At 35.4% G+C, this 26,090-nt stretch overlaps 1 protein-coding gene across 1 annotated transcript in view; it reads right to left on the bottom strand.

The window, feature by feature from the left end:
• The window catches only part of USP25 (ubiquitin specific peptidase 25), a 114,768-nt gene that overhangs the window by 62,043 nt on the left and 26,635 nt on the right, over positions 1–26,090 (bottom strand). Inside the window, exons 4-6 of the mRNA XM_024737342.1 lie at positions 23,064–23,150; positions 16,965–17,102; positions 14,645–14,721 (exon numbers count right to left, since the gene is read on the bottom strand). Coding sequence (XP_024593110.1) covers positions 14,645–14,721; positions 16,965–17,081 — 194 coding nt within the window. The 5' untranslated portion in view covers positions 17,082–17,102; positions 23,064–23,150. The remainder of the gene's footprint in view (positions 1–14,644; positions 14,722–16,964; positions 17,103–23,063; positions 23,151–26,090) is intronic.

Raw genomic sequence — 26,090 nt, 5'->3', positions numbered from 1 at the left:
GTGGTGGTCATCAGTGCTATTCAAAAAGATTTCTGTCCCTCTACTTTTAGGTACATAGTAAGAAGCACTTTCCCATTTACTTTTTATTGAAATTTGAAAAAAATCTGAACTGTGATAAAATACACACAATATAAAATTTACCATCTTAACCATTTTAAGTTTACAGTTTGGCAGTGTTAAGTATATTCACACTGTTGTACAACCAACTTCCAGAACTATTTTTCATCTTGAGAAACTGATTAAACAACTCCACATTCCTCCCTCCCGCCAGGCCCTGGCAACCACCATCTTAACTTTCTGTTTCTTTGAGTTTGACAACTATCGACACATCATGTAAGTGACATACAGTGTTTGTCTTTTTGTGACTGGCTAATTTCACTTAGCATCATGTCTTCAAGGTTCATCCATGTTGTAGTATGTATCAGAGTTTCCTTACTTGTTAAGGATATTCCATTGTATGTGTATAACACATTTGTATTTCCATTCATCCATGGACACATCAGTTGCTTTCACCCTGCTATCAATTCTTTTGGATATAAATTCAGCAGTAGAATTGCTGGATCATTTGGTTAATTCTTGTTTTTTTTCATCTTTATAGATACAATTGACCAACAAAACTGTAAGGTATTTAAGTACAATGTGAAGATTTGACATATGTATACACTGTGAAAGGATTCCCTCCATCAAATAATACTAGTATTAATTTTTTGAGGAACCACCATGTTTTCCACAGCAGCTGCACCATTTTACATTCCCATCAACAGTGCACAAAAGTTTCAATTTTTTCATATCTTCATCAACACATGTTATTTTCTGTTTTGTTTTGGTTTTGGTTTGGTGAGGGTTTTTTTGGTTTTTGTTTTTTGACAGCAGCCATCCTAATGGGTATGAGGTGTTCCCACTAACTCTGAAGTTAAGTAAACCACATGACTTGCTCTGCACAACGAAATGTGAGTGGAAGTAATGTGTGCCTTTTCTGGGCTGTAACTTTGAGAGCCAATATACTTTCCACTGATGTGGTAATCCCAGAATCCTGTGATGAGATGAAGCCTCTGTCAGCGTGAGGCCCTGTCAATGGATGTGCAGAGCCCCTTGCTCACACTCATTGGGCATAGCTAAGGCTATGACATAAACCTCTGAAGTTTGGGGGATGTTGCCAAAGGATTATCTAGCCCACCCTAAATGGCAGCAGGTGGCACTCTTACCTCTATTGCACTGGTAATAAAACTGTAGACTACGCTAAGTCACTTGCCTAAATTCACACAACTAGTAAGTGCTCAAACTGAAAAGCAAACTCAAGTCTGCCTCTAAAACCTATGAATCCTCCCACTATGCATACTTAATCTCTGGGCATTTTAACTCTATGAAAACAGTTTATTTCACACCTTATTTTTTACACTGTGAGTTGAGACTGATATGGGGGAGAGGAAGAATCCAAAGATTGTCTCTCTCAATGTAAAAGTCTATGAATCTTTAGACATATTAGTATATCCATTTCCACAGGTCATATTTCCATGTAGAAAAGCAACATTCCTGGTTTCTCTCCTTACCGTCACATACATACTGCATAGAAAGAGCAGTGACATACCAGGTTGGTGACTTTGGCCGAAGAAACTGGGTAAGAGCTGCTCGACTAATTCTGAATTCTCTTTCCAAATCTTCATATCTGAATTTTGGTCTGCTCTCCACTGACCTGTGGTATGCACACTGACCTTCCCTAAGGAGTCAGACAGACCAATCTTCTAGAAATTGTTTACCCTGTCCTTCTTTGCAACCTCTCAGAGGTCTTACTCTTTACTGTGCATTTAAGCTTTGAACATCAGGGACTAACACTGTGGTTATCAACAGAAATGTAAGGAACCCAAGTGAAGAGCAATTTAAAAGATGTGAGACTTCTATTGATAAAACAAAAATTATATACCCACCACTCACATGAAGAAAAGCTAGATGGACACAAATAGCAAAGGGCAAAAGAAATCACTAAAGAAAACCTGTATCAGGGACACTTTAGCCTTGGGAATTAGGTCGACACAGAAAGAGTTCAGAGATCTAGGGCAACTGATAGAGTAACCTACTCAGTGCTTCCCAATCTTTTTAATGTCACTGGCACACAGATAATATATGCAGAGAACTCTGGAATAAAACCACATGTTTTTTCATGATCACAGAAACAGGATCAATACCTCCACATACCTATAATCTGGCTTACCATGGCACAACAACTGGAAAGCTCTGTTCTAGATAGGCAGAGCATAGTGGTTCAAAAAGTTTTAGCTTGGGGCTTCCCTGGTGGCGCAGTGGTTGAGAGTCCGCCTGCTGATGCAGGGGACACGGGTTCGTGCCCCAGTCCGGGAGGATCCCACATGCCGCGGAGCGGCTGGACCCGTGAGCCATGGCCGCTGAGCCTGCGCGTCCGGAGCCTGTGCTCCGCGACGGGAGAGGCCACAACAGTGAGAGGCCCGCGTATCGCAAAAAAAAAAAAAAAAAAAAAGTTTTAGCTCCATAAACAGTAAAGAAAAAACAAAACTACTGAGAAATGAATGAGGAGAAGGACATATTTCAAATAAGACAATTTTAGATGAAATGGGAAAGTTCTAGCTTCTTTTAAAACAGTTTTAGGAAACGGGGAGAGAACTTGTTAGTTACTAGATCAGAAAAGTTGACACTGGGACCCAAAGAAATTTTTCAAAAGTAAATGGGTAATAAGGAAAGATCTCCAAAATCAGAAAAGAATGATCCTTTCAGAAATAACCAGGATTCAGGAAACAGTCAAGTGGCAGTCTTCTAAGACTAGAGATAAAAAGTAATCAGGGAGTTGTGTTGCAGATAGGTTACTATATGGGCTGCTTATAGAAAATATGGATAGATTTGAGGAGAAACTAGGGATTTCAGGGTAAAGCATTCAAAGAATTACTGAGAGAACTTCAAAGAGACTCAGTAATCATTGATGGGGATACAGATATTGTTCACATTCTGAGGAAATACGCTCAATAAATTTTGGGGGTTGGAACTCTAAGGAAAAGTACAAGGAACGTGAGTTTTACTAAAGAGGAGCCAGGGTGGACAATCATAGATCAAGTCCACACATGGGCTGTCTGCTGGTCTGACAGGACAGAACCCTGGTGGAATTCTGCAACACAAAAGAGGTGAAGGTGGACAATGCATGTTTGAACAATAAATTACTTGGGCATACTCCTAACTCATATTTCACTAGCTCTCATTATGAGGGCCCTATCAAGAAAATACAGAGGAACAGGTTAGACAAAAACAAATTTATAGGTCAGAAAACAAAGTCAAAAGAAGAAAAAGAGAAGATACTCGTCCATCAAACACAGCTGGTTCTGAATGAGGCAGAAGCTAAGAAGCAGGTTAAACTATTAAAAATTCAGCCAAGCCTTCCTTGAAGAAGAATGAAAAAAATGTCTATGTAACTGAACCTTAAAGGGCTATCCCGCCCAGAAAAAAAAAAGTAGCAGAAAAAAATATAGTCAAGTCCTAGAACTTTCAAAAGCTGAGGAAAGAGCATATCATAGAGATGATGATCTTCACTGGATGCTGGAACTCAGGTTTCAGAAGCATCAACAGCAGATTCAGTTCAGCAATCTGATGGGGAGATTTACAAATGAAGCTAACATGAAGAGAAGAAAGAAACTACCTAGAAAGCATGTTTTACAGGCCTAAACAATCCCATACCAATGCAATGGCAGCAACTACTGGGCACAAAAATATGTTATTAGAAAGAGCTTACATTCAATGCAGCACTGAGGGCCAGAAAACTGGAGCTCATTAAGAAAAATGTAACTTAAGAGTTTTGGTGGACAGAAAAGAAGGGCACCTGACCAGAGCTGTTAGCATCATAAACTTCTAAACATGCCAAGAAGGAAGCGGCTTTGTTCAATGCCACATTCTCAAGACAGTTCCCAACAGTAGAATTTTTTCCCTCAGATACTGTAGATTTAGCACCATAATCTTGAGAGATTTCTTCCAACGTAAGTTTATAAGTAGTTGTCTAAGACCAATTGGCCCTTAATGACAGGCATCTTGGCAGAACTAAAACCATGATGATTGCCTCCATTTATGACATTATCCAGATTTTCTGCTACAGTCTTTAGCAACAATAACTTCAGTCTGGATTGCACTAAGATCTAGGAATATTATAGCTGGACTGAAAGTTAAAGGGCTGAAGTTCTGCTTTTGTTTCAAAATTTCAAAAGTAAGAGATCAGTGTTAATCATGTGTCCTAATAATCCTTCAACATCTAAAATTAGGGTATACGAAATTCAACATTTGAAGGACTGAAAGAACTACACACATACAAGTGAAAGAGAATACAGGCTTCACCTGAAGAACCTCTACTCAATTCAGGCACAGAATTCAACTCAATTCAGGCCTGTAGTGTAAAGGCTGAACAAACTCAGAAAGTCAAAAATGATTTCTTTTTTGTTAGACTGCAACGAAAGGGCAAAAGAATCTGAATTTCAAGTATAATTTGTTTGGATTTTTCCTTAAAAGATCAAGTAGATATAATTTGGAAACTTATTTTTCCCCTGAGAATTTGAGAACAAATGAGGAGGGCTATATAAAATTTTAGAAGCATCTCCTAGTTGCTAACAATATATAATTAGAATATTTTTACTTTAATTCAATCTCATTGCAGACTACGTTATTATGCCTTTTTTGGACAATAAGGCTGGCCATAATTTTAAAATAGAAAAAGAAATGATACATCTAACTAAGAAACTAAAAGAGCTATACTCAGAAAACTAGGAAACTGATGAAAGAAACTGCAGACATAAACAAATGGAAATATATATGGTGCTCATGGATTGAAAGAATTAGTATTGTTAAAATGATCATACTACCCAAAGCAATCTACAGATTCAATGTATCTCTATAAAAATACCAAAGGCAGTTTTCACAACACTAGAACAAATAATTCTAAAATTTGTATGTAAACACAAAAGACCCTGAATACACAAAACAATCTTGAGAAAAAAGAGCAAAACCAAAAGTATCAAGCTGCCCCTAGTAACCCAGCTGGAACCGGTCTGAGGTGGCACAGGGCCTGTGAGTTTGGTTTTAAGTGCCTGGTGGGAAAGCACATGTAAGTGCAACTCCTTTCTCGGAATGAGAAAATTATTGCTCAGAAAGGCACAACTTGTCTAAGTTTACACAGCTAGTTGGCAGATTGGCTAGGACTTGGTTTTCGTCATCAAAGTCAGTGCTCTTTAAGCTATCTAGGAGCAGACAAGATGGCCGAGTAGAAGGACCTGAGCTAGCCATCTCTCACACAAACACCAAAATCACAACTACCTGCTGAGCAACCACTGACAAAAAATGACTGAAACCAACCAAAAAAGGATACTCTAGTTCCAAAGACAAGGAAGAAGCCACAATGAGAAGGTAGGAGGGGCATATTCGTGATCAAATCCCATACATGCTGGGTGGGGAACCCACAAACTAGAAAATAATTATACTGCAGAGGTTCTCCCACAGGAAAGAGAGTTCTGAGCCCCACATCAGGCTACCCAGTCTGGGCATCTGGCATTAGAAGCCCCAGAGCATTTGCTTTGAAGGCCAGCAGGGCTTGATCACAGGAACTCCACAGGACTGGGGGAAACAGAAATGCTACTCTTGGAGGGTGAACACAAGGTCTTGTGCACACCGGGACCCAGGGTAAAAAGCAGTGACTTCACAGAAGCCTGGGACAGACCTACCTGCTGGTCTTGGAAGGTCTCCGGGGGAGGCAGGGGGCAGCTCTGGCTCACTGCAGGAACAAGGACACTGGTGGCAGAGGTACTGGTGAGTACTACTCATTGGTGTGAGCTGTCCTGGAGGCCACCATTTTGATGCAAAGACCTGGTCCCACCCAAGAGCCCTTAGGCTCCAGTGCTGGGATGCCGCAGGCCAAACAACCAATAGGGTAGGAACACAGTCCCACCCATCAGCAGACAGGCTGCTTTAAGTTTTCCTGAGCCCACAGCTGCTTCTGAACATACTGCTTGACAGAGCCCTGCTCACCATAGAGACAAGACCCAGCTCCACCCACCAGTGGGCAGGTATCAGTCCCTCCCACCTGGAAGCCTGCACAAGCCTCTTAGACCAGCCTCACCTACCAGGGGTCAGACACCAGAAGCAAGAGGAACTACAATCCTGCAGCCTGTGACACTGCAAATACAAAGTTAGATAAAATGAGACAGCAGGGCTTCCCTGGTGGCGCAGTGGTTGAGAGTCCGCCTGCCGATGCAGGGGACACAGGTTCGTGCCCCAGTCCGGGAAGATCCCACATGCCGCGGAGCGGCTGGGCCCGTGAGCCATGGCCACTGAGCCTGCGCATCCAGAGCCTGTGCTCCACAACAGGAGAGGCCACAACAGTGAGAGGCCCACATACAGGTTAAAAAAAAAAAAAAAAAAAAAATGAGACAGCAGAGGAACATATGCCAGATGAAGTAACAAGATAAAACCCCAGAAGAACAACTAAGTGAAGTGCAGACAGGCAATCTAACTGAAAACGAATTCAGAGTAATAGTAAAGATGATCCAAGATCTTGGAAAAAGAACGGAGGCACAGACCAAGAAGATATAGGGAATGTTTAACAAGGAGCTAGAAGATTTAAAGAACAAACAGAGTTCAACAATACAATATCTGCGATGAAAAACACACTAGAATAAATCAATAGCAGAATAAATGAGGCAGAAGGATGGATAAGTGAGCTGGAAGACAGAATGGTGAAAATCACTGCTGTGGAACAGAATAATGAAAAAAGAATAAAAGAAATGAGGACAGTTTAAGAAATCTCTGGGACAACATTAAATGCACGAACATTCGTATTATAGAGGTCCCATAAGGAGAGGAAAGGGCCTGAGAAAACATTTGAAAAGATAATAGCTGAAAATTTACCTAACATGGGAAAGGAAACAGTCACCCAAGTCCAGGAAGCACAGAGAATGCCATACAGGATAAACCCAAGGAGGAACACACCAAGACACATATTAATCAAATTGACAAAAGTTAAAGACAAAGAGAAAATATTAAAAGCAACAAAGGAAAAGCAAAAAATAACATACAAGGGAATCCCTATAAGGTTATCAGTTGATTTTTTAGCAGAAACTCTGCAGGCCAGAATGAACTAACACATATATCTAAAGTGATGAAGGGAAAAAAACCTACAAGTATATTCTTATACTCTACACAGAAAAGCTCTCGTTCAGATTCAAAAGAGAAATCAAAAGCTTTACAGACCAGCAAAAGCTAAGAGAATTCAGCAACACCAAACCTACTTTACAACAAATGCTAAAGGTATTTCTCTAGGCAGAAAAGAAAAGGCCACAACTAGAAACAAGAAAATTACAAATGGGAAAGCTCACCAGTAAAGGCAGGAAAATATACATACATAAATATGGTATCAAAACCAGCAACTGTGAGAAGAGGTGAGTACAAATATAGAATACTGGAAATGCATTTGAAATTAAGAGACCAGAAACTTAAAACAATCTTGTACATACATATGGACTGCTATATCAAAACTTCATGGTAACCACAAACCAAAAATCTATAATAGATACACACACAAAAAAGAAAAAGCAATACAAACACAACACTAAAGACAGTCATCAAATCACAAGAGAAGAGAAAAATATAGGAAGGGAAGAAAAAAGACCTGCAAAAACAAACCCAAAACAATTAACAAAATGGCATAAGTATGTATCAGTAATGACCTTAAACATAAATGGATTAAATGCTCCAACCAAAAGCAAAAACAAGAACCTTATGTATGCTGTCTACAAGAGACCCACTTCAGATCTAGGGACACATACAGACTGAAAGTGAGGGGATGGACAAAGGTATTTCATACAAATGGAAATCAAAAGAAAGCTGGAGTCGCAAAATCCATATCAGACAAAATAGACTTTAAAATAAAGACTGTTACAAGAGACAAAGAAGGACGTTACATAATAATCAAGGGAAAAATACAAGAAGAGAAAACAATTGTAAATATATATGCATCCAACATAGGAGCACCTCAACACAGAAGGCAAATGCTAACAGCCATAAAAGGAGAAATCAACAGTAAAACAATAAGAGTGGAGAACGTTAACAGCCCACTTACATCAATAGACAGATCATCCAGACAGAAAATCAATAAGGAAGCACAGAACTTAAATGACACACTAAATCACATAGACTTAATTGATATTTATAGAGCATTCCATCTGAAAGTAGCAGAATACACAATCTTTTCAAGTGAACATGGAACATACTCCAGCACAGATCACATCATGAGCCATAAAGCAAGCCTCTATAAATTTGAGATTGAAATCGTATCAAGCATCTTTTCCGACCACGACACTATGAGATCGGACAACAAATACGAGAAAAAACTAAAAAAACACCAACACGTGGAGGCTAAACCATATGCTACTAAATAACCAATGGATCACTGAAGAAGTCAAAGAGGAAATCAAAAAATACCTAGAGGTGAATGAAAATGAAAACATGACGATCTGAAACCTACGGTACACAGCAAAATCAGTTCTAAGAGCGAAGTTTATAGCAATACAATCTTACCTCAGGAAAGAAGAAACATCCCAATTAAACAACCTAACCTTACACCTAAAGCAACTAGAGAAAGAACAACAAACAAAACTCAAAGCTAGCAGAAGGAAAGAAATCATAAAGATTAGAACAGAAATAAATTAAACAGAGATGAAAAAAACAATTAAAAAAGATCAATGAAACTAAAACCTAGCTCTTTGAAAAGACAAACAAAATTGATAACCTTTAGCCAGACTCATGAAGAAAAAGAGGGTGATGGCTCAAATCAATAAAATTAGAAAAAAAAAAAGGAGAAGTTACAACTGACACCACAGAAATAAAAAGGAGCATAGAAGACTACTATAAGCAATTATATACCAATAAAATGGACAACTTAGAAGAAATGGACAAATTCTTAGAAAGGTACAATCTCACAAAACTGAACCAGGAAGAAATAGGAAATATGAACAGACCAATCACAAGCACTAAAATTGAAACTGTGACATAAAAGCTTCCAACAAACAAAAGCCTAGGACCAGATGGCTTCACAGGTGAATTCTATCAACCATTTAGTGACTAGTTAACAAGTATCCTTCTGAAACTATTTCAAAAATTGCAGAGGAAGGAACACTCCAAACTCATTCTATGAGGCCACCATGACCCTGATAGTAATACCAAAGATACCACAAAAAAAGAAAATTAAAGGCAGAAATCACTAATGAACATAGATGTAAAAATACTCAACAAAATACTAGCAAACTGAATCCAAAAACACATTAAAAGGATTATACACCTTGATCAAGTGGGATTTATCCCAGAGATGCAAGAACTTTTCGATCTCTGTAAATCAATCAGTGTGATACACCACATTAACAAACTGAAGATTAAAAACCATACAACCATCTCAATAGATGCAGAAAAAACTTTTATCAAAATTCAACACCCATTTATGATAAACACTCTCCAGAAAGTGGGCATAGAGAGAACCTACCTCAACATAATAAAGGCCATGTATGACAAAACCCACAGCTAACATCATACTCAATGGTGAAAAACTGAAAGCATTTCCTTTAAGATCAGGAACAAGACTAGGATGTCCACTCTAGCCACTTTTATTCTGCATAGTTTTGGAAGGCCTAGCCATGGTAATCAGAGAAGAAAAAGAAATAAAAGGAATCCAAATTGGAATGGAAGTAAAACTGTCACTGTCTGCAGATGACATGATACTATACACAGAAGATCCTAAAGATGGTATCAGAAAACTACTAGAGCTCATCAATGAATTTGGTAAAGTTGCAGGATTCAAAATTAATACACAAAAATCTGTTGCATTTCTATAAACTAATAACAAAAGATCTGAAAGAGAAATTAAGGAAACAATCCTATTTGCCATCGCATCAAAAAGTATAAATTACCTAGGAATAAACCTACCTAAGGAGGCAAAAGACCTGAACTCCGAAAACTATAAGCTGCTGATGAAAGAAATCGAAGATGATACAAATAGATGGAAAGATATATCATGTTCTTGGATTGGAAGAATCAACTGTCAAAATGACTATACTACCCAAGGTAATCTACAGATTCAATGTAATCCCTACCAAATTACAAATGGCATTTTTTGCCGATCTAGAACAAAAAAATCTTAAAACTTGTATGGAAACAAAAGACCCCAAATACCGAAAGCAATTTTGAGAAAGAAAAACTGAGCTGGAGGAATCAGCCTCCCTGACTTTAGCTACAGTAATGAAAACAGTATGGTAATGGCACAAAGAGTGACTTGCAGATCAATGGAACAGGATAGAAAGCCCAGAAATAAAACCATGCACCTACAGTCAATTAATCTATGGCAAAGGAGGCAAGAATATACAATGGAGAAAAAACAGTCTCCTCAATAAGTGGTGCTGGGAAAACTGCACAGCTATATATAAAAGAATGATATTAGAGCATTTGCTAACACCATACAGAAAAATAAACTCAAAATGGATTAAAGACCTAAATGTAAGACCAGATACTATAAAACTCTTAGAGGGAAACATAAGCAGAACACCCTTTGACATAAATCACAGCAATATTTTTTGGATCCATCTCCTAAAGTAATGAAAGTTAAAAACAAAAATAAACAAATGGAACCTAATTAAATTTAAAAGCCTTTGCATAGCAAAGGAAACCATAAACAAAATGACAAGACAACCAACAGAATGGAAAAAAATATTTGTAAAAGATGCGACCAACCAGAGGTTAATCTCCAAAATACAGAGACAGCTCATGCGGCTCAATATCAAAATTAATAATAACCCCATCAAAAAAATGGGCAGATCTAAATAGACATTTCTCCAAAGACAACATACAGATGACCAACACACACAAGAAAAGATGCTCAACATTGCTAATTATTAGAGAAATGTAAGTCAAAACTACAATGATGTATCACCTCACACTGGTCAGAATGGCCATCATCAAACAGTCTACAAACAACAAATGCTGCAGAGGGCATGAAGAAAAGGGAACCCTCCTATGTTGTTGGTGGGAATATAAAGTGGTACAGACACTATGGAGAACAGTATGAAGTTTCCTTAAAAAACTAAAAATAGAGCTATCAGATGATCCAGCAACCCTACTCCTGGGCATATATTCGGAGAAAACCATATTTTGAAAAGATACATGCACCCCAGTGTTCAATGCAGCACTATTTACAATAGCCAAGACATGGAAGCAACCTAAATATCCACTGACAGATGAATGGATAAAGAACATGTGGCACATATATACAATGGAATATTACTCAGCCATAAAAAATACTGAAATAATGCCATCTGCAACAACATGGATGGAGTAGAGGTTATCATACTAAGTGAAGTAAGTCAGACAAAGACAAGTATCATGCAATATCACTTATATGTAGAATCTAAAAAAATGATACAAATGAACTTCAAAAAACAGAAACAGGCTCACAGAAATAGGTAACAAACTTATGGTTATCAAAGGGGAAAGGTGGAGGGGAAGGGATAAATTAGGAGGCTGTGATTAACATATACACACTACTATACATATAATAGATAATCAACAAGGACCTACTGTATAGCCCAGGGAACTCTAACCAATACTCTAACCAATAACCTATATGGGAAAAGAATCTGAAAAAGAATAGATATATGTAAAAACATTGTTAGCTAAAACCAAGGGTATGATGCTTCCTCATTTCAAACTATACTACTACAAAGCTATGGAAATCAAGAGTATAGTACCAGCACAAAAACAGACAGGTAGATAAATGGAACAGAACAGAGAGCCCAGAAATAAGCCCACACTTACATGCTCAATTAATGTATAACAAAGGAGGCAAGAATATACAATAGGGAAAAGAAACCTCTTCAGTAAATGGTATTGGGAAAACTGGACAGCTACATGCAAAAGAATTAAATCAAACCATTTTCTTACATCATATACAAAAATAAACTTAAAATCTATTAATGACTACCTGAAACCATGAAACTCTTAGAAGAAAACATAGGCAGTAGGCTCTGTGGCTTCAATCTTAGCAACAATTTTTTGGATATGTCTCCTCAGGCAAAGGAAACAAAAGCAAAAATAAACAAATGGGACTACATCAAACTAAAAAGCTTCTGCAGAGTAAAGGAAACTATTATCAAAATGAAAAGGCAACCTATCAAATGAGAGAAGATATTTGCAAATGGTATGTCTGATAAGGGGTTAATATACAAAATATACAAAGAACTCATATAATTCAATATATATAAATTTAAAAAATCCTAATTAAGAAAATGGGCATAGGAGCTGAATAGAGACTTTCCTCAGAAGACATACAGATGGCCAACAGGCACATGAAAAGATGCTCAACATCACTAATCATCAGGGAAATGCAAATCAAAACCACAATGATATATCACCTCACACCTGTCAGAATGGCTATTATCAAAAAGATAGCAAAGCAACTCTACCCACCACCAGTCCCTCCCAGCAGGAAGCTTGCAACAGCCTCTTAGATAGCCTCAGCCACGAGACGGCAGACAGCAGAAGCAAGAAGAATTACAATCTTCCAGCCTGTGGAACAAAAACCACATTCACAGAAAGATAGACAAAATGAAAAGGCAGAGGACTATGTACCAGATGAAGGAACAAGATAAAACCTCAGAAAAACAACTAAATTTAGCAGAGACAGGCAACCTTCCAGAAAAAGAACTTCTCCAGGATAGATCACATGTTGGGTCACAAATCAAGCCTCAGTAAATTTAAGAAAACTGAAATCATATCAAGCATCTTTTCTGACCACAACACTATGAGATTAGAAATAAACTACAGGGAAAAAAATGTAAAAACACAAACATATGGAGGCTAAACAAACAAGAAAGACAGCAAACAACAAGCGTTGGTGAAAATGTGGAGAAAAGGGAACCCTCATGCATTCTTGGTGGTAATGTAAATCGGTGCAGTCACTATGCCAAACAGTATGGAGGCTGTCAAAAAGTTAAAAACAGAACTACCATATATGATCCAGCAATTCCACTTCTGGATACTTATCCAAAGAAAACAAAAACACTAATTCAAAAAGATATATGCACCTGTAAGTTCATTGCAGCATTATTCACAATAGCTAAGATACAGATGCAACCTAAGTGTCCACTGATAGATAAAAGGATAAAGATGTCTGTGTCTGTGTGTGTGTGTGTGTGTGTGTGTGTGAGTGTGTATATACACATTCCATGTAATATTATTCAGCCATAAAAAAAGAATGAAACCTTGCCATTTGTGACAACACGGATAGACCTAGAGGATATTATGCTAAGTGAAATAAGTCAGAGGAAGACAAATATTGTATCATTTCACTCACATATGGAATCTAAAAAACAAATGAACAAACAAAAAACAGAACAGAGTCATAGATACAGAAAACAAACAGATGGTTGCCAGTAGGAAAGTGGATGGTGGCGGGGGATGAGTGAAGTAGGTGAGGGAAATTAAGAGGTAGAAACTTCTAGTTACAAAATAAGTGAGTCACAGGGATGTACAGCATGGGGAATATAGTCAATAATAACCAAATATCTTTGTATGATGACAAAGGTGGTCAAAAGGTACAAACTTCCAGTCATAAGATAAATAAGTACTGAAATGATTAATACAATTAACACTGCTGTATGTTATATTTGAAATTTGTAAGAATAAATTCTAAGAGCTCTCGTCACAAGGAATAAATATTTTCTTTTTCTTATATTACCTATATGAGATGATGGATGTTCACTAAACTTATTGTGGTAATCATTTTATGATGTATGTAAGTCAAATAATTATGCTGTATACTTCAAACTTACACAGTGCTGTTATGTCAATTATATCTCAATAAAACTGGAAGAAGAACAAATAAGAACAAAAATAGATAAAAAGAGAAGGAAAGAATTTTCAGCCTTGGATTTTTGCCTGTATTCTAGGTGTTAATTTACGTAATGCATCTTGTAGAATCATATCAGAACCTGTGGTGGCAAATCCTAAATGGTCTACCAATGTTTCAGGAAGATGCACAAAGGAACCAATGTTTGGTGTTAGGAGAGTGGCCTCAGAAGAGTGGGAGTAGGACCACCCTGAAAGTGTGTGAACTTCTTCCCTTAAGGAGATCTGCCCATATATTTTAAATGACCAGAGTCTTAGTGGTTCAACCAAATGGGCACAAAATAAAAAGCCCCAGGGAATGTTAAAAAGAAACTTTACATGGAAGGAATCATGAATGTCCTCACGATTCCATGTAAAAAGATTTCATCAGAATTATTACTCCTGGCATGTTTCCCTACCACTGACCCATTCTTCTTCATGGAATATGACTTCATGGAATAAGAACTGAGGATGTGGGGTTAGCTTTTTCAGAGATCACTTCTTAGATATCTCTCACTAGATTGACCTTATATTGGACATCTAAAGCTACCCAACATTTGCGGCCATAAATTCCAAAGAGTTTGTCAAAAATACAGATAACATTTGGGTTTCCACACACTTATCTCAGATTCTTATTTCTCTGTTGACACTGAATACATAAAAAAAAAAAAGTGTTATTTATCGATCTCCTAATTTATCTCCATCACTAAATTTCACAATAACTTACGTCTCCTCTTCAGCTTTCATTTGGAAGGCATCTTCTAACCAATCTAATAATTTGTGTGTAAACTCACTCACGTCTTGCTGTGGGGGGGAAAAAAAAGTCTTGTTGAAATTCGAGCCTACCAATGAAAACACTAAATACTGCAACATAAAACTTACAGCCAGTCTTTTCAAATGTATAATTAACTGACTCCTCACAACGGTATCACTGAAATGTTTCCCATCAAATGCAAGAAATATTTATAACTTAACCAGAGCATAAAATCAATATTTGAGAAAAACAAGCATTATATTCATAATCATGTAACTGGGTTTCACCTTAGGAGGGAAAAAAATATGTATGTGTGTGTGTGTGTGTGTGTGTGTGTGTGTGTGTGTGTGTGTGTGTGTATAAATTCAAACTTATCAATGAGATTTTTAAAAAGTTATTACCTCCCCACAAAGAGCTCTCTAATGAATCTTTATAAAATGAAGGACCCACATTACCAAAGAGTTCTTCATTATATAAAGATTTATTACTGGTTTCTGTCTTAGAAGGAATATGTGTTTTTAAACAATTCATTTTTTCAATTCAACTGTTAATGCACAACTTTTTAAGCCATATCTGATTTTACTAAGATATCTGTTAATTTGGATAGGTTGAGCCTAATTAATCACTGACTCCCCAACTATCAAGTCTACCACCTCATGAACTTCGAACTGATTCTCCAATCAGAACCAGCACAATCTTCACCTTTTGCCATCCCTTCGGTCCTAGATTACCTGACATAGATAAACAGGAATAAGCAGTGGCAGTTGTACTTGTCAACTACCATAAAATTCTTTCAACACTCCGACCTGGAGCATAGCAAACAGGTTTGTGGGGAGTGGAGTGGGCTGGGGTGGGCTGGAGGGATAAAGCAACCCTACTATGACTTCCCAAAGACAGATAAATAAGTGTAAGCAATTTGCCTTTATCAAAATAGTCCCAAATATAAAACAATCTTACTATTATACATTTTCACAGATAGAAGTTTTTTGAAAAGCATCTGGGCCAACCTATTTACCTTTAAAATGTTGAAACTAAGGTCTAGGAAGCTTAAATAAATTGCTCCAAAGCCATATAAAGACAACTAAACTTAACATATAAAGACAACTTCCTTAACAGGAAGGATTCTCCTTGAGAGCCACCGGAGGGAGCACGGCCCTGCCAACACCTTTATTTTGAACTTCTGGCTTCTAGAACTATAAGAGAATCATTTTCTATTGTCTTGAAATCACTCGGATTGTGGTAATTTGTTACAGCTGTCCTAGCACACTAATATAAGACTTTAAAATGACTTTCCATACTTTTCTATAACATTACTTACCCTGCAAGGTTATATCTGACAAGAAACAAAAAGGTTTCCTACTTATCCAATACTCTTTAGAAGAAAATGTTAGGGGGGAGAAAAACAACAAATATAAGCAAATTCTGATGTGACCACCTTTTTTGTTCATTTATCTTTGCCATAAAAAGTGAATTAAAAAAAAAAAGCACAGGGAAGGCAGTGGCAAAATCAGACATCTTTCAGCTCTCCACACATCCATGTAACAGATATATATCCAAGTACTACAACACCTACACTGCAAACGTAGCAGATTTTTTAAATCTCCTCTCAAGTATCGTCTTTATTTTTTGCCCATTATGTCACTGTCATCTTTTCCAACACTGTTGCTATTATTCTCTGTTACTTTCTTTCCTTCTCTTCCACTTTCCTTCTTTAATTTCTCTGACTTCTCATATTATATGTGAAAATGTTGGTTTGTTTATAGACATTTTCTATTTTTATAGGAAAATTCCCAATATTCTTTCTAAAAAATTGATAAAAAGCAACCAAACAGCACTACATAAAGATTGGGAAATAAAAGAGCAATAAAAAAAAAAAAAATAACAAAGTTAATGTCATTCAGAAACCTTTTCTGAGTAATTATGGAAAACTACTTTCTGCCAGCAAAAAGAGGCATATCAAAAGCGTGTACACTATACTGACACTGGGTTATCACACCTTGGTGAAGATTTTTAATTAAAAGTTTGTGAACATTCTGAATTTTACCTACTGCTTTCATTTAGTAATTTTAATTATAATATAAATTACAGCTTCATTTATCATATACTTTCAAGATTATCACTATTTCTTAATTTAAAAGTAAATCTTCCAAACAAACAATGTTTTAAGTGGCTCCAGCTTATTTGTATAAAGATAAATGACAACAGCTTTGTCATTTATCTTTGAAAAAAACTGCTTAAGAAAAGATCAGATTAAATAAAAAAGTTAATGAACTAGTAAGCACAACAAAGCTACCTGCTGGGAGTCATTTGATTTGAAAGCATCCTTAAGAATTTCAACTGCTCTTGATGGATCAACATGTTTCCTTTTAGTACCAACAAGAAGTGCAACTAGATACCGAAGCTCACGCATAAAAGGCAAATTCCGATGCTCCTATTGAAAAAAAAGAAAAAATCCTTAAGTGAAGATTAAAATCTTTACTGGTAAAGAGATACTCATTTTAAAATTAACCAAAAATTTAACTAATATAGATTAGGGATGAATCTAGCACTCCTATTATCATAAAAAAGGAAGAGTGATCTTGTCATCTAGGAGACTGAAAGAAGAAGTCAAACATGGAAAGAGCAGAGGACCTAGACTAAGCTCACAATTTTAGAATAAATGCCACATATTCACAGTAAATCATGTCATTACCCAGCCAAGAATATCCTCATTTAAGTCTGTTTATTATAATCCTTTCCATTCAGCAAAGCCCAGCTGCTGCTGAGGACAGCAATAACAAGAGCCAATATTCAATGAGTGCTAACCATGTGCCAGGCACTACTTAAGTACTTTACGCTCAATAAACCCATTTAAGCAAAAATCCCCCTCCTCCATGAAGCCTTCCCAGGCCCCTCCAAGTCAATGATCTCTTCAAACTCCACATCTACTGAAATTAATGTTTTTCATTCAGCAATGAATCACTACTGCCACTGTTATGTGAAAATCCTAATTATCAGACACATTAGTCTAATAAGTAATTAGACTAGATCCTAATGAGACTAATGTATCATCATTCTAGTGTTCCTTTGAAAACTCACTATTGTTTTTCTTCTTCCATAAGGAACAAAAACAACCCACTATTATCAATCACAAACAATTTATTTTAAAATAAGAAAACTTTTTATAAGAATGTAATTCACATGTCTTAGTGAAATACATTATGATAACAAATCAGACAGGCAATTCTTACTATGGTTAGCTCCTGAAATAACAATTTTAACAGATAAAGCTTACATATACTATTTAAATATTAGAAAAATTTTCCAAGTTTGCATAGTTTTGTAGCAGTGTGTGTCTGTACAGTTGTTACCCAGAATAATATAATCAATTAATAAAGAAACAGTTGCTCCCACAATATATTAAAGAGCAGTCCTAAGAAATAGGTGTAAAGGAATAAAACTGATTCCAAATATTTATTTGATTTAAAACTACATACCCATTACAGCAATCAGAAAGTACATAAAGTCTAACATAAAAACGCTAAGTTATAGAAAACATGGATTTTATTTAAGCATAATAAATTCCATCATTGATGATAAAGATGAAATGCAGAAGTTTTAAATGAGATAAAAAATTAATCCATGATTTTTCTGTGGTACTTACTATTCCCCAACAAGTGCCCTATATAAACAGGTTTCAAGAGTGTAAATGTTAAAAACTTTAATCCATAAAATAATTTTCAGAAATCTCCTTAATTTCTTGTGATCAATTTCTTCATTTATCACTGTACCTAAGGCAAGGCAGTTTTTTGAGACAATTCTTGCCAAGTGACAAGAATGAAATAAATGACTTTTGAAAATCAAGTGAAATTCTGCTGAGACGCATATGTGAAAAGTTAAATACTTTAATAAAACATTTTTTGCTCTCAGCCAATTCCTGTGGCTAGAAAATCTTGAATTTCAAAAGGCAAAATGAGTGGTTGCTGTTAAGACTAGCCACTGCATAAATTATGAAAATACCACCACATCTAGAAATTATTCAAACACAATTCTTTATCTTTTTTTAAACAGATTTATCAAGATATAACTGATGTACAATATACTGTACATTAGAAAGTGTACAATTTTACAAGCTTCACATATGTATACATCTATCACCACAATCAATAACATACCTGTCCATCAACCCCAAAACTTTCTTCATCTCTCACTCCCCTCCCTAATCATTCCCAGGTGACCATGGTTACTTTACACTTTCTAGAAATTTATATAAATCAAATCATATTCTATGTACTCATTTTAGTCAATGGTTTCCTGCAATCGGCATAATTATTTTGAACTTCATCCATATGTTTATGTACATTAATAATTAATTCCACTTTATTGCTGAGTGGGATTCCATTGTGTGGACAGACCACAACTTATTTATCCATTAACCTGTTCCAGTTGCAGTGGATATTACTGGATGTGGCTCTGTGTGGACATATGGTTTCATTCCTCTTGAGTAAAGAACTGAAGGGAAATGGCAAGGCTGTATGGTAGATGTTTTTAAGAAACAAACAAACTGTTTTCCAAAGGCATTAAACTACTTTATATTCTCACTGGCAGTGTAATGAGAGTTCTAGGTCCACATTCTAAAACACCTGGATATGGGCTATATTGTTTAACTTTAGTTCTTCTAGTGGCACCCCTCATTTTAATTTGCATTTGGCCTAATGACTAGTAACATTGAACACCATTTCATGTAGTTATTTACAATCTGTGTATCTTCTTTGGTGTTGTAATCTGTTGAGATATTTTTCCCAATATAGTAATAGGTTACTTGTCTTACTATTGAGATGTAAAAGTTCTGTACATATTTTAGATACAATTCCTTTGTATGATATATGTTTTGCTAATATTTTCTCCCAATCTGTGGCTTGCCTTTTCATTTTGTATGAATTTTTCAAAGACAAGCTTTTCATTTTGATGAAAATATCAATTTTTTTCTTGTATGATTTGTGCCTGTTTATTGTCCTTCTTAAGAAATCTTCTCTTAATCCAGAACCCTAAAATTTTCTATGTTTTCCTCAAGAATTTTTATAGTTTTAGTTCTTTGTTTTAGGTCTACAGTTCATTGTGATTTTTTTTTTTCATAAATAGTGTCCTGTAAAGGTTGGAAAGTATTTTTCTGTCTAAGACATCATTGGTTTAAAAGATTTTCCTTTGACCATTGAATTGTTTTGGCAACTCTGATTAAAACCAATTACCCCTATATGTGTTGTTCTATTTCTGGACTCTCTATTCTGTACTACTGATCTATATGACTATCTTTTCACCAATAACAGTGTCTTGATCATTAGCCAAATAATTAATTCCTCCAACACTGCCTTTCTCTTTAAAACTGCTATGGCTATTCCACATCCCTTGATTCTGCATATAGATTTTACAATCAATTTGTCAATTCCTATGAAAATGCCTGCCGGGATTATAACTGGATTGCACTGATTCTACAGATTAAGGTGGGGACAACTGATATCTTAAAAAAACTGAATCCCCTGATCCATGAACATAGTATATCTCTTTATTTCTTTAATTTCTCTCAGCAATCTTTTGTAGTTTTCCATATCTTTTGTCTACTTTATCTCTAATATTCCATATTTTATGCTGTCTTACATAAGTACTTTTTAATTTAAATTCCCAATTGTGTGTTACTAGTATTAAGAAATACAGTTGATTTTTGTATGTTTGCCTTGTATCATGTAATGCTGCTGAATGAACTCACTTCTTGATTCTAGCATCTTTTTTTTTTTAGTAGAGTACTTAGGATTTTCTAAATAGACAGTCATATAAATGAAAAGACAGCTTTGTTTCTTCCTTTCCAATCTGCGTGCTTATTTCTTTTTCTTACCTTACAGCACTGGTTAAGAACTCCAGTCTAATGTTTAATAGAAAAGTGGTGAGGGACATCTTGTTTGTTCCTGGTCTTTGAGGAAAAGGGTTCAGTCTTACACCATAAAGTATTATAATTAGTTGTAAGTTTCTCATAAATGAGTTTTATCAGGATAAAAAAGTTTTTTACTATTCCTAGTTTCTGTGAGATTTTGCCATAAATATATGTTAGCTTTCTTCAAATCCTTTTTCTTCACCTACTGAGATAGTCATACGGCTCTTCTTGTCTAATATGTTAATATGATGAATTATACTGATTTTTGAACACTAAACCAATCTTTCAGTCCTGGATAAACTCCACCTGCCAATGAGGTATTTTTATCCTTTATATGTACTACAGCATCCAACTTGCCAAAAATCTGACAATTTCTTCTTCTATTATTCATGAGGAATATTGGTCTGTAGTTTTCTTTTCTTGAAATATATTTTTCTACTTTTGGTTTCAGCGTAATGTTGGTCTCATAGAGTAAATTTGGAAGTTTTATCTCTTTTTCAATTTTCTGGGAAAACATGTAGAGAATTGCTATTATTTCTTCCTTGAATGTTTGGTATAACTCACCAATAAACCTTGCTGCTATTGATTTTTTTTTTGGTGGGTAGGTTCTTAACTAAAAATTCAATTTCTTTAATATAATATAGAGATACTCAGGTTATCTATCTTTTCATCAGTTTCAACAGCTGTTAGCTTTTTAAATATTTGCCTGTTGTGTATAATATTCCACTATTCTCTTACTGTCTACAGAATATGCAGTGATGTGCCCCTCTTTCATTCTTTATTTTGGTAATTTGTTTCTTCTCTCTTTTTTCTTACTCAGTCTACTTAGAAGGTTATCAATTTTACCAACTTTCTTAAGAAGCAGCTTGTGGTTCCATTAATTTTTCTCTACTGTTTTCCTGATGTCTAATTCATTGATTTATGTACTTAATTATTTCCTTTCTTCTGCTTTCAAATTAACAAGATTTCCCCCCGCTAATTTTTTGATGCAATCTGATGCCATTAATTTGAAACAATTCTTATTTTCTAATAAGGCATTTAGTTCATGTATTTTCCACTAACTACTGTTTTAGTTAAATCCCTCTAATTTTGATACATCATGTTTTAATTTTTATTCAGTTCAGAATACCCTGAAATTTCTTCTTTGACTTGTTCTTTGTTCCTGGGATTATTTAGAGGTGTAAATAATTTCCAAGTACTAGGGGGATTATCTAGATATCTTTCAAATTGCAAGTAATAATTCTAAATAATCATGTGAATTATAAATATACTTCAACCAAGACATCAGAACAACAAACTAACCAAATTGTGACAGAGGGAGGCAACAGTCCAAAAAGTTTCATGTAAAAACTGTAATGACTTAAAGGTGTCTGCTTAATTTCTCTGGAAGTATGAGTAGTTGGTCAGGTGATCTTGCTTCCCTTTTGAAAATGGCTTATCAGTCTGACACTTTATGGCCAAAGATTACGGCCTGAAAAGCTGGTTATAAATCAAATTATATTCCCACTAGCTAGCATTATAAATGTTTCACGTGTTTGCAGGAAAAGCAGTTTTCAAAATTAGATACTAAAAGGAAAACATAATTTAATAATGTATTATTACTATTAACAATAGGTCACACAAAGTTCAACACTTTACTAAAACCTATAACTTCTTTGTCTTTGCACCCAGTCCCCTTTAGGGCTACAGTTTCTTTATGACAGGATCACTGAAGTCTTACACTCAAGGATATCATCTCCATAATTAATTTTTTCATTAAGTATGAATTTCTGCATGCAAATCAGTCCTATCTTTTGAAAAGCTAATATGAACAGTATAACAACTAGCAATAGCTGACACCTAGTACTTACTATGTACCAGGTACTTCTAAGTCCTTTATGTGTTTTATCTCATTTAATTCTCACAGCAACTCTATAAAATAACTGCTTTTATTATTTATGCTTTTCAGATAAGGAAAATGAGCAGTAACTAGACCAAGCAGGTCCACAGCCAGAACCCAGGAAATGTGGTCCTAATGCCTGTGTTCTCTGTCACATTATATTGCCTAACAATATTAGAAGTTACAGATTCGCACTGCAAAGACAACCAGTGCAAAACTAACATTTTAAAGAGCTCAGCTACAGAAATAACTGATAAATTTTTGATTTCCACACAATTTTTCAGGAGGCAACTGAGTAAAGGCCTTGAATTGTAAATGGTAACCTATAAAATTTACTGAAATTTGACATCCAAAAAAAAAGAAGAAAAAAGCAATTACTAAAGTGAAACAAAAAAATTGGCCTATTACTGACACACAGGTGAAGAAAAATTCATAATTACAATATACTAACCAAGAATAGGAAGTTATTGTTGTAGCTGAGATTAATAGGTTCACATTCAAATTTGACACTATTTCAGATTTGATTTGGCAAATTTCCAAAAAGCAAACACAGATAAAAGAATATGAAAACCATATATACGCTGCTTAAAAATTTTTCATAATTTTACCTTTTGGTTTCGGGGTAAATCTTGAACATTTGATGGAGGCTTGTAATTCAGAACTAGTCTTCTAAATTCCAAAAGATTGAATAATGACTGAAAAAGAACAACAATTTAAGATAACAGAAGGGAAAATTCTATTAACAGAACTATGAAAATATGACTGGCCTGAAAGATTTATTTTATATACAGAATATTTCCCACTAGCACAAAAAGGCCTATTTTCTCCCTGAGAAAAAGTCACATTTCTTTTATTTTGACATATTATTCTTGATCATTAACAATATTTACGGTACTGCAAAGGAGAAAATTATACGTGGACAACTCAAAAAAACATAATATATATTATTAAAAGTTTCCTTTCTTTATGTTACTATGTGCCTAAGCAGTTTCCTCAAAATAAAATCTACACAAATGCAAAGTTGAGAACTTTTTAGACATGTTATGTTCAGTATGAGTTTTCTAGAGGTATCAATTCTACAAAAATATAGTACAAATAAATTTATGGGCCAGATGCTAGGTGATAGAGACACAAAGAAATTACGTATTATCGCTAATGGTCAAGGAGACACACAACCTAGAAAGGAGACAGATATTTAATTATAACAATAGCAGTGTTACTCAAAAATACAGTAATATTGATCATGTAGAGCATAATGAAAGCATGTGAAAGATGCTCGTGAAAAAGCTTCCTGCAGCTATGTTTTTAAGCTATAGCTTGTAACCCATTAATGTCATCATGATAAACATTAATTTAAAAAACTGAAATAAAATATAATGGAAAATATCAGAACATGTCATAAACAGTCAATTCACCAGAGTATCATTTGTAAAATTTTCATTGGTGATATTTTTACATACATATGTATGTGTAAAGTGTTTTACAGTGTAAAACGTATTCCTTTCTGTGAGTCACAGTTTATAAAGTTTGAAAATCATTGCACTGGAGGTTATAATGTATTAAATCTTAGTAAAAGATGGGTTAGCCAACTTGCTAGAAAATAAAAATAGCACCACAAATCCATAAGAAAACAAGATTTTGTTTAGTACTGGGTGTTGGGAAAACTGGTCCACTATATATAAATAGTCATATATAGATATAGATGTGGATTAAAGACATAAATATGAAAGGTAAAACCATAAAACTGATAACTGTGATCTAAAGTATTTTTTAATTAAACAATATGAACATATTCATTTAGTTATTCTTTCATTTAACAAATATTTATGGAGCACCTACTACATGCCAGACACAAGGAAGACAGGCAGCAGAGAATAAAATATATCAAGTCTCTGCCCTTGTACTATCTTGTTATTGCAAGTTAAAACAATGAGAGCAGATGTTATAAGTCAGAAATAATAAGTACAATAACAGACCAAAATCAGAAACTTAAGGAAGCAGCATTTAAAAGCCAGAGGAAAAAGAGCTATAAGAAAGACAAAATAAAAATAGTAAAGGAAGTGTGGAGTATCAGATCACAGAAGAAAAAGGGGTAGAAAAAGCTTTCAAACATAGTTGTGTATCAGAATAACTGCAGAGCTTTAAAAATTCCTATGTCAGGAACCTCTCAACAAAGATATAAAGTACCATAGAAGATTCTGGAGTACATCCAAGAATCACTGGCAAATTTCATGAAGGACAAGATTAGTAAAGGTTGAAGGTTGCCACATTCTAGTAAGGTAAGGGCAAGAAAATAATCTTTAGACTTGTCAATTGGGAAGTCACCTTTCCAGTAGAATGGTAGAATGGCAGAATAGCAGCAATGAGTCCTGAAGAAATGGGATAAAAGTAAGGGGGACAAAGTACAGACTGTTCTTAAAAGGAATTTAAATAGGAAAGAGAATATTGACAAATCTGGAGAATCTCAATCCCACTTCTATGCTCTGAGCTCCCACTGGAAAACTTTTTTCTTCTTCCTGAACACCCTTTAGAATTTCCTTTGGTGTGGGTCTCCTGGTAACAAAGTATTTCAGCTTCTGCTAAACTGAAAATTGTGGGGGCCTTTTTCATTTTTTAAAGATTTTTGCTAGTTATAGAATTCTAGACAGCCAGTTAACTTTTCCCAGAACTTTAAAGATAGCATTTCTGTTGAGAAGTCAACCATTAGTCTTATTTTTGCTCCTTCATAGAGGTGATACACCTTTTCTATCTGGCTACTTTTAGTATTTTCTCTGTCTAGAGTGTTTCTCTGTTTTACTATGATGTGCCTTGGTGTAGTATTCTTTACGTTCATACTACCTGGCTCCTATTGCTTCCCTAATCTGTGGCTTCATCTCTTTCATCAAGCTTGGAATATTCTTTGTCATCTCTTCAAATATTGCTTTTATCCTATTTCCCTTTTAGTTTCCCTCTGGAACCAAAAATAAATTGTGTTAGTACAATTTACACCATGTCCAAAATATCTCTTATATGCTCTCATCTGTATCTCATGGCTTTAGTGTGAAAATGTTCCACAAACTGTCCAGTTGACTAATTCTCTCTTCAGTGTGTCTGTATCCTGCTAAACTCTTCCACTGATATCTTAACTTCATTTATCATATTTTTCAGTTCTAAATTTTCTATTTTAGAAATATTTTGTTTTGAACAAAATATTCTATTTTGTTCTTTTTATAGTTTTTAGTTTTCTATCAAAATTCTCAATCATGCTTCTAATTCCTTGAGCATAGTAATAGTTACATAACAAATAATTCGATTTTTAGGTTTCCCTGTAGGTATATTTCTAATTATCTATTATTTTCTCTTAATTTTTGGACATGTCTTATTTTCTCATATAACTAATTATGACTGATTTGAGTGCTAGACACTGTATGTAAAAAACTGGAGAAAAGGGGCTTCCCTGGTGGCGCAGTGGTTGAGAGTGCACCTGCCGATGCAGGGGACGCGAGTTCGTGCCCCGGTCTGGGAAGACCCCACATGCCACCGAGTGGCTGGGCCTGTGAGCCGTGGCCACTGAGCCTGCGCGTCCGGAGCATGTGCTCCGCAGCGGGAGAGGCCACAACAGTGAGAGGCCCGCATACCGCAAAAAAAAGAAAAGA

The sequence above is a fragment of the Neophocaena asiaeorientalis genome, unplaced genomic scaffold, assembly GCF_003031525.2.
Source record: "Neophocaena asiaeorientalis asiaeorientalis breed wild unplaced genomic scaffold, Neophocaena_asiaeorientalis_V1.1 scaffold915, whole genome shotgun sequence".
Taxonomy (NCBI): Eukaryota; Metazoa; Chordata; class Mammalia; order Artiodactyla; family Phocoenidae; genus Neophocaena; species Neophocaena asiaeorientalis.
The sequence above is the reverse complement of the archived record's forward strand: the minus strand, read 5'-3'. Positions and strand labels throughout refer to the sequence as shown.